Source organism: Mustela nivalis (genome assembly GCF_964662115.1).
Source record: "Mustela nivalis genome assembly, chromosome: 17".
NCBI lineage: Eukaryota > Metazoa > Chordata > Mammalia > Carnivora > Mustelidae > Mustela > Mustela nivalis.
Window position 1 is genome coordinate 10610528 of NC_139036.1, and position 14171 is coordinate 10624698.

Below are 14171 nucleotides of genomic sequence, written 5' to 3' on the forward strand. Positions count from 1 at the left end.
CCTCAACAAGTCAGTTAAACAGCTAGATCAAGAATATAAAGCAGGGCGCCTGGGTGGCTCAGTGGGTTAAGCCGCTGCCTTTCGGCTCAGGTCATGATCTCAGGGTCCTCGGATCGAGGCCCGCATCGGGCTTTCTGCTCAGCAGGGAGCCTGCTTCCTCCTCTCTCTCTGCCTGCTTGTGATCTCTCTCTCTTAAATAAATAAAATCTTAAAAAAAAAAAAAAAGAATATAAAGCAACAAATGGGGCACCTGGGTGGCACAGTGGGTTAAAGCCTCTGCTTTCGGCTCAGGTCATGATCCCGGGGTCCTGGGATCGAGTCCCACATCGGGCTCTCTGCTCAGCAGGGAGCCTGCTTCCCCTTCTCTCTCTCTGCCTGCCTCTCTGCCTACTTGTGATCTCTCTCTGTCAAATAAATAATTAAAATCTTAAAAAAAAAAAAAAAAGAATATAAAGCAACATTAACAACACAGGCTTCCAAGTCAGACAGACCTAAGTGTGGATCCCAGTCACTATCTGTGAGCAAGTCACAGCTTTCTGAGATTCTGTTGCCTCCCCTGGGAAATCAGGATGACAATAAAACAGACCTCGCCATTGTCGAAAGGGAGACATAATATGATAGACACAAGCACCCAGTGAATGTGCATAAATGAGAGCCACCGTCCTTGGCATCATTAACTGGACATGGTTGACCTGATGCAGATCCTGAGAGAGACCAGAGACCACAGTGACTCCAGTGTCTCTGGCTGGCCACACTAATAGACAGCAGAGAGTGGAGTAGGCAGGTGGGGAAGAAGGCCTGGGAGAGGATACCCTAGTTTGTTGAGTATGAAGTGCCCATAGTTGAAAGACCTAGTCCTCCAGCGGTCTTTCATACTCCACATCTTGCTGTGTGCGCCAAGGCAGCAGGATTCTGACCACTTTGGACCCCGGCCACTTCTCAGTGTTGTCTTTGTAGCAAGCACCCTTGAGAGATGAGATGGTGTCTCCCTCTAGGCTTGCTTACTCCTCCCTATGGGAGCGATGGGTTCCCAGGCTTGGTGTCCCCCTGTGATGCGAACCCAGTACTTGTAGAGCATCCATCTAAGCCCATCGTGCTGCCGCCATGGGACTCAGAGGCAAAGGGGATCATTGGAAATATGCCACAGCTCATGTCGTGTGCTGTGTGTGCCTGAGTAATAAGGTCCTGTGTCTCTGATCCCAGAGTTTCCTGTCTTCTGCCAGCATCAGAGAATCAGTGACAGGTGAGCTTACTAGCTTCTGAGCTGGAAAGAGAAACTTGGAGCCTTCAGTGTGTGCATGGCAGGTAAAGCCATGAGCAGAAACAACATCACCTGGGGAGGGGTCAGGGTCTCACACTAGGAGACACCAAAAGGGAAAGGATGAGGGTAAGAAAAGGAACTCCCAGAGGACCTTCAGAAAGAAACTTAGAGGGGAGTAATGCCTTATAAGCCAAGGGAGTGTAGTTTCAAAGTAGGCAACAGGAAGAGATGCTGCTTAAAAGTCAAATAAGAGGAAGACTGGGGGCTCCAGGGTGGCTCAGCTGGTTAAGTGTCTGACTCTTACTGTTGGCTCAGGTCATGATCTTGGGGTCATGGGATCAAGCCCTGCGATGGGCTCCAAACTAGGCAAGGAGTCTGTTTTAAGATTCTCTCCTCCGGCTGCCTGGGTGGCTCAGTTGGTTGGGCACCTGCCTTCAGCTTGGGTCATGATCCCCAGTAGGTCTCCCTGCTCAGTGGGGAGTCCGCTTCTACCACTTCCTCTGCCCCTCCCCCCAACCTGTTCTCCTTCTTGATCTCAAAGAAAGAAATAGAATCTTACCCCCCCCAAAAAAAAAGAAAGATTCTCTCCCTCCCTCTCCCCCTTCCCCCACTCATGCTCTCTCTCTCTCTCTCTCAAATAAAGAAACGTAATTAAAAAAAAGATTTTCTCGGGGCGCCTGGGTGGCTCAGTGGGTTAAGCCGCTGTCTTCTGCTCAGGGTCCTGGGATCGAGTCCCGCATCGGTCTCTCTGCTCAGCAGGGAGCCTGCTTCCCTCTCTCTGTCTCTCTCTCTGCCTGCCTCTCTGCCTACTGTCAAATAAATAAATAAAATCTTTAAAAAAAAAAAAAAAGATTTTCTCTCTCCCTTTGCCCTTCCCCCCGTGGCACATCTCTCTCTCTCAAAAAAAAGTGCCCACTGAACTTAGCAACAAGGTCACTGGCAGAAAGATTTCAGTGACATACTGTGGCTAGAGTGGGCGAAGAGTAAATTAGGTAAACATCTTAAATAAATATGTATCCGGAAAAACTTAGCTGAAAAGGAAAGAGAAAGGTGGGGCATTGGTGACTGGAGGGGATGGGGGAGGGGAAGAGCAAGGGGCACCTGGGTGGCTCAGCCCATTAAGCATCTGCCTTCAGCTCAGGTCATGATCCCAGGGTCCTGGGATAGAGCCCCACATTCAGATTCCCTGCTCAGCGGGGAGTCTGCTTCTCCCTCTCCCTCTACACCAACCCTGCTCGTGCTCTCTCTCTCAAATAAATAAAATCCTTTCAGTTTTTTTAAATTAATAGCAAGGAGAAGAAAGATGGAACCAGGTCTCGGAAGAAGAGGAAGAGGGTGACTTCCAGACCCCAGGTGAGGGACTGGCCAAGACCCTCCTCCGCTGACATGGCATTTGCCTCAACCACACACCCTCAAGCAGGCCAACCGGGCAGCTCAGGCGGTGGTCTGCCTCCAGATGAGTGGACTGTCCGTGGACTGTCCAGGGTCCCTAGGAAGGGGCCTGGTCATCAAGTGTCCCTGGTGTCCCCCTCGCCTGGCACTCCAGCATGCATGCACGTGTTTCCCAGCCTGGGCTCTTTGGAGATGCCCCCAGGAACTGCTGGAACCCCAGGAACATCTCCCCTGGAGATGTGTCTTCTACACACAAAGCATCCAGGCAAGTTGGGAAGGTGTTGCTCCCAGGCTTGTGATGCCGGCTTCCGGGAAAACTGATTGCTCTGGGCCAGCAGGATGGGCATTTGGGAGCGGGGCATCAGAAGGAAAGTGAAGCCTGCTCTTGGAGATCGGGTGACTCATCCTCCAGGTCCCAGGAAGCCCCAGGGATGCTCACAGAGGGAAAAAAACTGTCTTTTGCGGCACACCTGCACTCTCTTTGGAGTTTCTGCACCCCCTCACTGGACTCTCCCAATTCTTGATACAGCCTTCTCACCTCGACAGGGCAGAGGAAGGAGCTGAGGGCTTGTGCGATGCTCTGCTCTCAGTGTGTGTGGGCTCCAGCTACCTATGACTTCCGTCCCTGTGGCTCACACCGCCCTCTCCATGAAAGCAGCCACCAGTGCCTGGGTCAGGGCCAAGCGCGCACCAGTCTCCTGCACCCCCCAGATGACACCAGGGCAGTGACCACCGCCTCCCAGCATGCTCTGTGCCCTGTGCCAGGGAGCGTCCCCAAGTGCCTTAGCTTTCTCTCTGGCAGGGCGCTGGCTGGCTTCTCAAGCACCATCAGACCTCAGGGGGTCTGATCCCTTCTGGGTCAGGCCTGGCACAAGCAGGGGGCCAGCAGAACTCTGCAGTGGGGCCTCCCTCCGGGCACGCCTCTCCTTTTATGCAGAGGATGACCGCGAAGAACTTTCTGCAGAGGTGTGAGAGGAAGAACAAGAGGAGAGAGCAGTTCCTGACATCCTGATGGTCCAGACCCTTTAAGAGACTGCTGGAAGCACCAGACGGACTCTCTCCATGAAAGAGCACGCACGCAACACACAACCTTGCATGTAGTTTCTGGCTTTGAACACCTCCAACCACAGCCACCAGCACCCAGCCCTTCTCCTGACCTCCGGGGCAGGTGAGGTATCAAAGGAGCGAAAAGCAGAATCAGCCCAAAGGCTGGCTAAAAATGCAGATTCCCAGGCCCTGCCTCGGAGATTCTCATGTAGGGGGTCTGGGGCCAGACCCAGAAGCCTACGTTTTGAACCAGCACCTCAGATGACTTGCGCGCCAGTGCGCAGCGGAACCCACTTTGAAAAAACCGACTTTGGGGCTGAGACCCAACCCCCAAGCTGCAAAGTTTCCCCATCTCGTCGGGCGCACCGGCCGCCTCCTCTCCCTTCCCCTCCCGCCGGCCTCACCCTCGCGCGCGGTAGTGGAAGCATCGGGGAAACCTGGCGGGGACCCAGAGCGAGGGCCCCCGGGGCCTGCTCGCTCCAGTCGCCAGCCCACCACTGCCCCCGGGAGGCGCAGCGCGGCGGCCGGCAGGGGGCGCGGCGCCGCGGACGACGCCGGAGGGGCCCCGGAGGCCCCAGCCCGGAGCTGAGCGTTGGGAGGGAGAAGGGCGGGAGTGCAGGGACGGAGGAGGGCGGCGCGCGGCGGCGCGGAGCCGGGCGCGGGCGCCGGCGCAGGGGCGGGGGCGGGAGCTGGAGCCTGAGCCGGGGGCGGGGCGGGCCGGGGCGGGGCCGGCCGGCGGGCGAGCGGGCGGGCAGCGAGCGCCCGGGGAGCGCGCCCGGGGAGCGCGAAGGGAGGAGCGAGGGGAGCGCGGGCAGCCGCTCGCCCCCGCCCCCGCGCCGCCCGCGCGCAACAGTTCCCCCAAAGTTGCCGCGCGGGAGGCGGGCGCGCCCGGGCGGCCGAGGGGCGGGCAGCGGGTGGGGGACGCGGCGTCGCGGCCGGGCGCGGGCAGGGCCGGCGGGCCGCGGCGGCATGGGCACCCGGCAGACCAAGGGCAGCCTGGCCGAGAGAGCCAGCCCCGGCGCGGCGCCCGGACCCCGCCGCGAACGGCCCGACTTCTGGGCGTCGCTGCTGCTGCGCGCCGGGGACAAGGCGGGGCGCGCGGGCGCCGGCGCGGGGCTGCCCCCTTACCACCGGCGCGTCGGCATGGTCCAGGAGCTGCTGCGGATGGTGCGCCAGGGCCGGCGGGAGGAGGCGGGGACGCTGCTGCAGCACCTGCGCCAGGTGAGCGCGGGGAGGGGGGCGGGGGGCGCGCCGGCACCGGGAGCGCCCCGCCCCTTGCCGAGCAGGCCCGGAGCGCCGAGGGCACCGCCCAGGGCCCCCTCTCGCGGGGATGCCGCGCGTCTGGAGCAGGTGCCTCGGCGCTCCCGCTGAATTTGAGGCCTCGGGGCGGGGCAGAGAAAGGCTGGCCTGGTGAGGCCCGGTTGAAGGGGACCTGTTGGAATAATGTACCCCTTTCTCTCGTCCATGGGCAGAGAGGGAGGCAAGTCCCAGGGATGGTCGGAGGGAGCAGATGCGGGGAGGGATGCCTCGTCTGGGTGCCAGGGCGCTTTTCTTCCTCTCTATCCGCGCTGACTGTCACCAAGGGTCCTTAAGGAATGCGCAGTCGTCAGTTTCCCCAGGGAGAGTCCAAGGACACAGCCCTGGGACTGGTGAAGTGCCAGTCCCGAGGTCATTTGCCCAACCGGGGAGGCATACTGCGTAGCCGTCGAGATGGGAGACAGCTTTTATCTCCCCTGGCTTACTTCGACAGGTGCTCAGCCAGAAGCCTCTGTTGAACAGTGGAGAGAAGGGAGGGGGGAGCTGGCTTGGTTTCCTTTGTGAGTACCGGGCTGCAGGAACCTGAGGCACTCCGCCTTCAGCCTGTTCCTGTCCCTGTTCCGTTGGCTAGGGACTGACTGCCGATCTGGGCAGTCCCCTTTGCTACGGGGCTGCCCTGGGCAGATGCTGGCATCCCCATCCCTGGCTTGTTTTCCTCCTTCACTTTCCTTTGAGGGAGGGGGGCCCCTGGTCCATGGATTTTGTTGAGAGGCAGGAGGGTGCATCTCCTGCATCACCAAACAAGTGGCCCAGCTTTTGGGGGGGGGGTGACTGAATCCAGCCCCCATATTCCTCCTCGATTCACCCCAGCAATGGTGGAGTCCACTGCAGACCCGGGAGGGGGGACCTCAGGTGACCTTTCTGAAGTTTCTCTATCACTAATGAAAGAGGCTGTAGGAGCGCTGCCTTCCTTGTAGGCGCTTCCAAAATCTAATCAGACACACATCCCTCCCGGGTTTTGTAGCACCCTTCCCCCTTACCCCCTCCACAGACACACACCTTCTGTATCTGGTGCACTGTTACCGTGGAGTGTGTTCCCAAGGTGTGTGCTGTGTAGGGAGAAGGAAGCAGGGGCTTGGGGACTTGGGAAGACACGGGGCTACTCCTCTTGCCTTCGCTTTTCCAAACAACATCCAGCATGGTGCCTGAGATGCCTCTGGATCACTAGGTTTCTTCTCTGAATTGAATCATTAAAGAAAGATGACATTATGCAGGACATAACTTCAGCAGGCGTGTATTTCTCTGTCTTTTGAAAATGGGAAACCAGCGGATGGCTTCTCCGGAAACTCTGTTGCTTTCAGACAGAATGATGGATTTTCCAGACCATCCTGTCCCATGGAGTACAGACAGTCAGAAGGTTCTACTACTGATCATGTGCTTTTCCCCCAGCACTGGGGTGGGTGCTTCAGGGGGTACAGAGGAGCAGAGAGGGCTGACAGGTAGGGGTCAAGACAAACCCCACTTCAAGGGTAAAAGAACAAAGTCGAGCCAGCGTTCTACAGGGCCATTTGCATAGGGCCCACAGGCATTGGGCTCCTCTAGTCCCTCTGAAACTGAGAGTGATTCCACATCCAGAGGCTGAACCACTCCCTGGTTTTTGGAGAGTAGGTGAGTTCCTGTGGCCTTACGGGGTCCTTGAGACAGGGAACATTTCCTGGGAATTGTTGGTCTTGTCTGTGGCCTGACACCCTTCTTAGTGGCAGGACTGGGAGGGCTGATGGGGGGCAAGATGGGGTTAATCAGACTTGCCCCTTTTCTGAGAAAGGAGCAGGATAACTTGCCTTCCTGCTCCTATGTCAGGCTCCCTTAGCCTCTGGCTTGTGGCTGAGGTCTGGGGTCTGTCCGGAATCAGTGATGGGCCTCCCCCAGGGGCATGGAGAGCTACCCTATTGCCAAGAACATACAGATCAGAGCTCCTCCCAGAGATGGTCATGGCCCCTGAGCAGTGTGAGAGGGGAGCCCCCGGGGTCCAAATGGCTATGAGAGGCACACACAGGCCATGTTCTAGGACCCTGAGGCTCTTCAGAGGAATGTCACACTGGATCTGTGCAAGAAGTGGCTTTTTCTCCCAAATTGTGTTTCCTTTCCAGTTTGCTCTTCTAGTCTGGAGGTGGTGATGTTCAGAAAGGGAATGAGCAGCCACTGAGAGACAGGAAGACATCCCGGGCCTCACCAGGGGTTGGCTCAGCCCCTCATGGCAAGTGTAGATGAACGGGAACAGGTAGGGACCCAACAGCAGCCAGGTCGGTCATAGCCCTGCGTTGCTTTTCTGCACAGTGCTTTCTCTTGTGTTTGAAAGCGTGTGTTTGGCTGCTGGGCTTGGGAAGGCCATAGCTCTAGGGCTAGAGGAGACTTGGGATCTTAGATCCCTGTGCTTCTCAGCTTTAAGTCCTTTAAAGTCCTTTAAGTCCATTTGGAGCCCTAAATGAGCTATGGACATTCAGACCATGCACCAGCATGTGTGTACAATCTTGCAAGAATTGCAAAGGGCTCGCAGACCCCACGTTCAAGATGTGCTCTGGTCTGGTACCACGCTTCTCCCTCTATGTGACTTGCTACAGGCTTGGGAATGGAAGCAGGGACCTCGGGACCTTGTGTGGCAGTTTGTGGCGGCTGCTGTTGTCACTCGCTTCCGAGTGCCCCCCACCTTCGCCTCTGAGGTCTGGAGGGTGGTTTCCCTGATTGGAGACTCTCGGATTAGTCTGTGCTCATCACTTGCTGGAAAGGTATCAGGAGGCTTTACCTAGTGCTAACTGAGCTGCGGCCAGGGGTTCAGGCAGAATGCCAGGAAGCCATCCCTCCTTCTGCAGGAGCTGTGTAATTGTGAGAAGAGTTGGGGCCCAAGGCAGCTTGCCTTCCAGTCCTTAGTCAGCTATGACCTTGGACCCAGCAGATAACCTCCTGAGTTCTGTTTCCTGATTTCCCAAAGAATGCTGGGGGACTGAGCAGAGCAGATGGTACCAAGAATGTGCAGTGGAGTTAGCTCTACAAATACAGATACATTCTCATGGCCATGATAAGAAACAAGAGACCCCGCCCCTCTTCGGGGCCGGCCAGGCTACAGGCAGGGTCTTGGCATCCTCTCTCAGGCCAGGGCCAGGGAGTTTCTGGATCTAGTCGACCTGGCTGGGGCTCCATCTGGATCAAAAGTTCAGGGCACATTCAGAAATAGTCTGTCTCAGGGAACGCATGGGGGCCAAAGGAGCCAGCTGTGGGTAGAGGAAGCCATTTCTTTCCCTATCCCTGGGCTTCATTCCTGTGGGCCTGACCCTTCCCCCAGATGCTTCTCCCTAAGCCTTGGGCTCAGGCCTGCCAGCTTTAAGGAGCCCTGGGAAAGAAGTGCCTTCAGGCATGGAGACAGGGCAAATACCAGGCTATGTGGGGGATGGGCTGCCCCCTCTTCAGCCCAGCAGCCTTTCTGAGGCACACAGATAGCAGACTAGGTTGTTGGCTAGCTTCGTGGGATGCTAGAATAAGAGCTCAGTCTCCCCAGGATACACCAGGCTGAAATGGCCCACCACCTCTTGTGCACCTGCCTCCCTGCTTCCCAGAAGGAGGGTCTGATTATGTCAGTTTACTGCCATTCAGTATGGCACAGCCTTGCTGGGCAGAGCTCTTCCAGGGTTGGTCTGTCCAGTCCCACCCAGTGACATGGCTTGGGCCTGGAACCCTGGTTCAGTCTGCTGGTTTCACTCTCTACCTGGGGGAATGAGCCACATCAGCTACTGCAAAAAAAAAAAAAAAAAAGAACCCCCACCAGGGCCTAGGATGACTTGCTTCCCAGGGGTACTGAATAGTGGACAAGCACTTAGAAGCTCCGGAGGGACCTGGACATTGGATGGGTGTTTCTTTCTTAAAGTCAGAAAGATGAACAGAATGGCCTTGAAGGTCGCCTTTTTCCTCTGACACCCCACCTAAGAAAATCTCTTTCAGTGAGCCGCTTGGAAGGCCACCAGACACCAAACAGGGAGGGCCCTCGCACCCTTGGCCTTGACCTGATTCTTCCCTGACCTGCAACGCCTTTCCCCGTTTCCAGTGAATGCCCCTTGCCTCTCCGAGGCAGCTTCCGTGTCAGCCCTTGGCTCTGAGAGTCACTTGCCCTTTAGGTCCCACGGCACTGGGGAGCAGTTAATCTTCTGCATAGAGTTTTTCACCTGACATAGATTTTGTTGGTCAGACCAAGTTACATGCTTCCCGAGTGTGGAGACCCCACCATCACCGTTGTCCCTGGCATGGTATTGAGCAGGCCTGTGACATTCTTTCATCAGTCTGTGCAGCGTGAAGCTATGCATCGCCACCCCCTCCCCCCATCACCGTGTGTTCTGGAAAATCTCTCGAATCCCCAGCCACAGCTGGACATCTGCAGGCTTATCCACTAGGCGCATCCGTATGGTCACGAGATCCCACACGTTTGCCTTCCGTGTGGCTGGATGTCCGGGAGCGGTGCCGTGTCCTCGGGGCCTGGCTGTTCCTGACAGCCTGCCAGGTGGTGGTGTTCTTGGAGAGAGGAGCGGCCCGGTGCCCAGGCCTCCGTGGGCGCCGCAGGGATCCCATCCACAGGTGCAGTCCGGAGCCTCTGCTGAGGTTTTGTGGGAGGGGAGCCGAGCCGGCAGGGAGAGCCCGGCCTCCCTGTTCCTGATCAGCTGCTTGTGCTGAATCATGTTCCGTTTGTCCACAAAAGAGAAACCTTCCTTTTTAAAATCCACTGCTCTCCGACTGGGCCGGGCGCGGGCATTTCCAGTTTATAAAGATGCAGAAGGAATCCGGGACGGGCTCTGCTGGTTTACCAGCCCGGAGACGCGGCAGCCTCGGTCTGGCCAGCCACCACGGCACGGCGAGGAGCTGGGCAAGAAAGCTCCTCCTTTCTGGAACAAGTGCCTGTCTCCTCAGAGATAACCAGCCTCTGCTTTGCTCTTTGTCTTCAGGGCTCCCAAAATACCCTGGGGTCCGTCCACGGACTCCCCTCCTTGGGGCACGGTGCCCCACCCCCACCCTGCTTCCCCGATGCCGTTTCACCTCCCTGCGCTGTTTCCTGGGGCAGATCCCATAGATCCCTTACTGGGCATGGTGGGGTTTCAAGAAATCCTCATGGAATGGATTTTAAACTTCTTTTCAGGCACACTCCCCTGCAGGCCGCTGCCCCTGGAACTCTCTCAGGAGCCAGCGTGGTCTGGCTCAGACTTCTGGAGTGTTTCCACTCCAAGCATGGGGCCAGTTATCCTTCCAGCAGCCCACAGAGCTGACCGTGCCACTGCCCCCCCTCCTATTCCCAAGCTGCCAGCAGCTCCTCTGTCCCCACCACGCACTCCTCCTGTATCTGAGGGCCACCTTGCAAAAGAGTCACCAGGGTGATGAGGGTCTTTCTCTGGCTTCCCCACCAGGATACGCAAGAGGTGGGTTCATCGACTGAGGAGATCCCCTCCTTCACGTGGGGATCTCCGCCAGCCATCTGCCCCCTCTTTCCCTCCAAGAGCAGCGCTGTGGGGGGCCCCGTGAGAAAAATGACACACACTGCCATGTGCTGCGTGCCCCCGCCCTGGCTGGCTGTACCAGAGCCTCATTCATTAGGAGAAACTGAAGGGGTGGGAGAGGAGCCCAGCTGTCCAAAATAGACAGTCACGGTGTCTTGGGCTCACTGTCACTAGAAGAGCTGGCTGTCTTGATGAGAACGGTGACCTTGGCACAGGGCGCAGGGGCTGGGGGGGGGGCTCCTTACCATGCCTGTTCTACTCCCCACCCCGCCCACCAGCCCTGAGCAGTGCCCACGTGGCTCTCCGGGAGCATTTCCCAGCTCTTTTTTTTTTTTTTTTTTTTAACTTTTATTAGTTCCAACTCCTGGCTGCTGTCGCCATATGGAGTTCTGCTGACGGCTGCTGCTCAAAGCAATGTGGCATTTTGATGTTTCTAACTTTATCTTAAGCAGCATAGACGCCAGAGTCCCGCTGGGAGAGGGTGAGGAGGTGTGTCAGAGCACAGAGCCTGCAGAGGTGGCCTCACGTGGGGTCTGGGGTCAGTGCCCACCTCCAGGCTGTCCCCTGCCCCGGCTCAGACCTCTGCATCCATCCCTCACTTCGGTTTCTCTTTGTGCTCGTGCATTTCTCTCCGTGTCCTCAGGGCAGAGAAGCAGGCTCTTTGCCTCGTGTTCGCAAGCCCGCCCTGGTCAGCTTCCTTCTGCAGCACACCCCCAGCCTCCACGGCCGGAGGCCAGAAGGGGCTGGTGGGGGTCGGGATAGGGGACCTGCTCATTCCAGTCATCCACTGGGTGCTCCGGTCCCTTGAGCCAGAGGTCAGGCAGTTGGAGACGCCCCTCCTATGTGCATGTTGCTTTCTAGTCCATAAAGCATTTTCCCCATGTTTATTTTGCTCCTTGAATAGTCTTGGCAGGTTGGAAGGATATTGCTTACAGTAAAGAAAAAAAAAAAGCCTTTTTTTTTTTAATATTATGAAAGCACTGAATAATCATTGTAGCAAAAGATGAAAAGGCAGATGAGCAAAAAAGAAGACCGCGGGAATTAATTCATCTCTTCTACAATCGCATGCCTGTGCCTCCAGACCCTGCACAGGAGAGGCAGCAGACAACCAAACCGCAGGCATGATGTTTCCTCATAGCACTTGGAGGGGTAATGAGGACCAATGAAGACCCAAGAGGCAGAACCTAGGGCAGTCACTTTAGCGTGGCCCAGAGGAAGGGCTCTGTGGGGGATGGGGGGGGCACCTTCACTTGCAACCAGGAGCCCTCCTTTCTGGTCCCAGCTCAGATCTTACCTGCCCAGCTCCTTCCTTTCTTTGGACTGAACACCCCCACCCACAGAAGGAAGAGGTGTTTGGGGAGGTCTGTCTGCCACCACTCAGGTTCTGCCAGGTTCCTGCGGTTTCCGAAGGACCCACTCATTCCCGTCTGTGGTCACTTTATTTCTTCCAGGCCCAGAGCCAGGTGAACATTCACGCCCCGAGGTCACTCCCTTGTCCCCAACCCAGGACACAGGGAGGGGCTTCTAGAGGGAAACAAACCCCTGGGGCTTTGGGGTCAACCTGACACCCCCACCCCCCACCCCTGCCCTGCCACACTGGCCACCCCAGAGGCCAGCCTGTCATGCATGCAACAGTCCTAGCTGACCCAGCCCTCCTTTGACAGAGGAGAGTAGTCACACAGCATGGGGGGCAGAGGCCAGAAGGGGGGACCTGCAGACCTTCACGTAGCCGGGCAGCAGTCTGTGAGTGAAGACCAGTTTGACAGGGGCCTATGTTGTCCAGTGTTGTGCTGTAAGCCCAGGGTGTCACAAAGGAGAGCAAGGCCAGTCCCCAGGCCTGGCCACACCCTGCTGGGACCTGCTGCCTGTGGGACTCATTCAGGCTTCCCCTCCCCCGCCACCTCCTCTGCCCCAGGAGACTGCTTGGGCCCCCCTCACATTGGCCTCTCCTCCCTCCCTCCAGTAGGCCCCTTCCTTGGTGCCTCTCTGCCGCCCCCAGAGACCCAGACTCCCAGCCCAGGCAGAGCTGGGGGGCCTTGTCCTCGGGGCAGGACCCCTGCCCAGCACCTTCTGCAACCTGGGCGCACTAGTTGGTCTCACCCAGCAGACCCTCCCTTCTGAGCATTGACGGGGTGCATGGTCCCCGGACGAAGTGGGAAAAGTTGGGTCAGCCACGGTGCTCGTTTTTTAGAGGAATCAGAGGAGCCTTGGTCCGGGGATGGTGGCAAGTGAGAGTAGAGCTGGCTATAGCCAGTCAGAGGCTCACTCTGCCGTTGACTCTGGCCACAGATGGAGGGAGGCTGGGCTGGGCAGAGAGCCAAGGAGTGGCTGCAGGGAATGGCAGTGGGGATACCCAGAGGGGTAGGCACACAGCACGCAATGGCCGCTGTGCAAAGTCCTTGCTCCCACAGGGCTCCTAAGTAGACGCCAGCACCGAGCCTGGAAGCAGCAGAGAGTCCACCCTCCCCATCTACCCATTTCCCAGTTGGGGCTTTGCTTCACCTGCCCTGAGCGAACCCTCCCAGCAGCCCTGGTGCTTAGGTCTGTCCCCCCACACACACACCCCATGCCCTCAGCCTAGGTTCCCCAAGAGCACACCGGGGAGCTCCAGGTCTCCCGGGTCTCTGGGTCTCTCTGCACCCCTCCAGACACCCCACCTCCCCAGGAAGGGCCGTCCAGGGAGGCTTGCAGGACACCGCCGTCCCACTGAGGGCCACCAGGCAAGGGCTAGGACCCCCAGGGAAGCCCTCCCCACTCAGGCGTACCACCCAGCTGCAGGGAGCCCGGATGCAGAGCCTGGGAAAACAGCTGTCTGTGAGCAACCCCCTCCCCCTGCCTCCATCGCCCTGCTGCTCCTAGTTCCGTCCATGCTGTCACCGCTTCCTGGCGAGGCCGGCTCAGGCCCCGCAGAGAGGTAGGAGCCGGGCAGGATTCCCTCCCACGGCACTGGCGACTGACAGAGACCCAGAAAGTCTCTCAGACAGGGAGACCCCACCCTGGGCATCACTCTGGATGTCTGGCCCGGCACACCTGGCAGGGCCACTCCCTCCTCCGCCGTGCCCACCATGGGGAGGGTGGTCTGTGGTCAGCTAGGTGGCCCCAGAGAAAGAACGTGTCTTTGTGATTTTCGCTCCTGGTAAATGGTCAGCCTGGAACTGTCCACCCCACTGTCCTGGAGGCCTGTGCCCATAGCTCAGGTACAGGGCCAGGGCCCGCATCCCTCTGCTGAACACCAGACTGCCTTGCCCCGCCCAGCCCGGTCCTGTCCTTTCTGACAGTGTCACCAGCCACTAACCACCTAACTCTGCTCTCCTCCCCACCCTCAGACCCCGCTCAGGCCTGCCACCCTGAGAGCTGTCCTTCTTTGCACCTGCCAGGACCCAGGTGTTGAAGATTGAAACTCCAGGACCCTAGAGTAAACGCAGCATGACTCTGGTGTGTTTGCCGAGATTGTTTTATAATCTCTTACTTAGGGCTCCTGATGGGCTTCCTGTGGGACTGTCACTTTCTTCCCGGGTAGGTAAGAGAGTGAGAGAAAGCAGAAGCTCCAGAGAAAGAAGTGAGGGAGCGGCACCGGGAGCTTCACCCTGGCCTTCTGATGGGCCAAATTGACCATCTTGCCTATTGTGGTCCCATTGGCTCACTCCTGGCTGTGATCCTGGGTCCCAGCCACTAGAGAACAG

General features: G+C 57.8%; 1 protein-coding gene across 1 annotated transcript in view; it reads left to right on the forward strand.

Annotated features, from left to right (window-relative positions):
• The first annotated feature begins 4522 nt into the window (after positions 1-4522).
• Positions 4523-14171, forward strand: part of LRRC75A (leucine rich repeat containing 75A) — a 43141-nt gene continuing 33492 nt past the window's right edge. Inside the window, exon 1 of the mRNA XM_082705779.1 lies at positions 4523-4921. Coding sequence (XP_082561905.1) covers positions 4670-4921 — 252 coding nt within the window. The 5' untranslated portion in view covers positions 4523-4669. The remainder of the gene's footprint in view (positions 4922-14171) is intronic.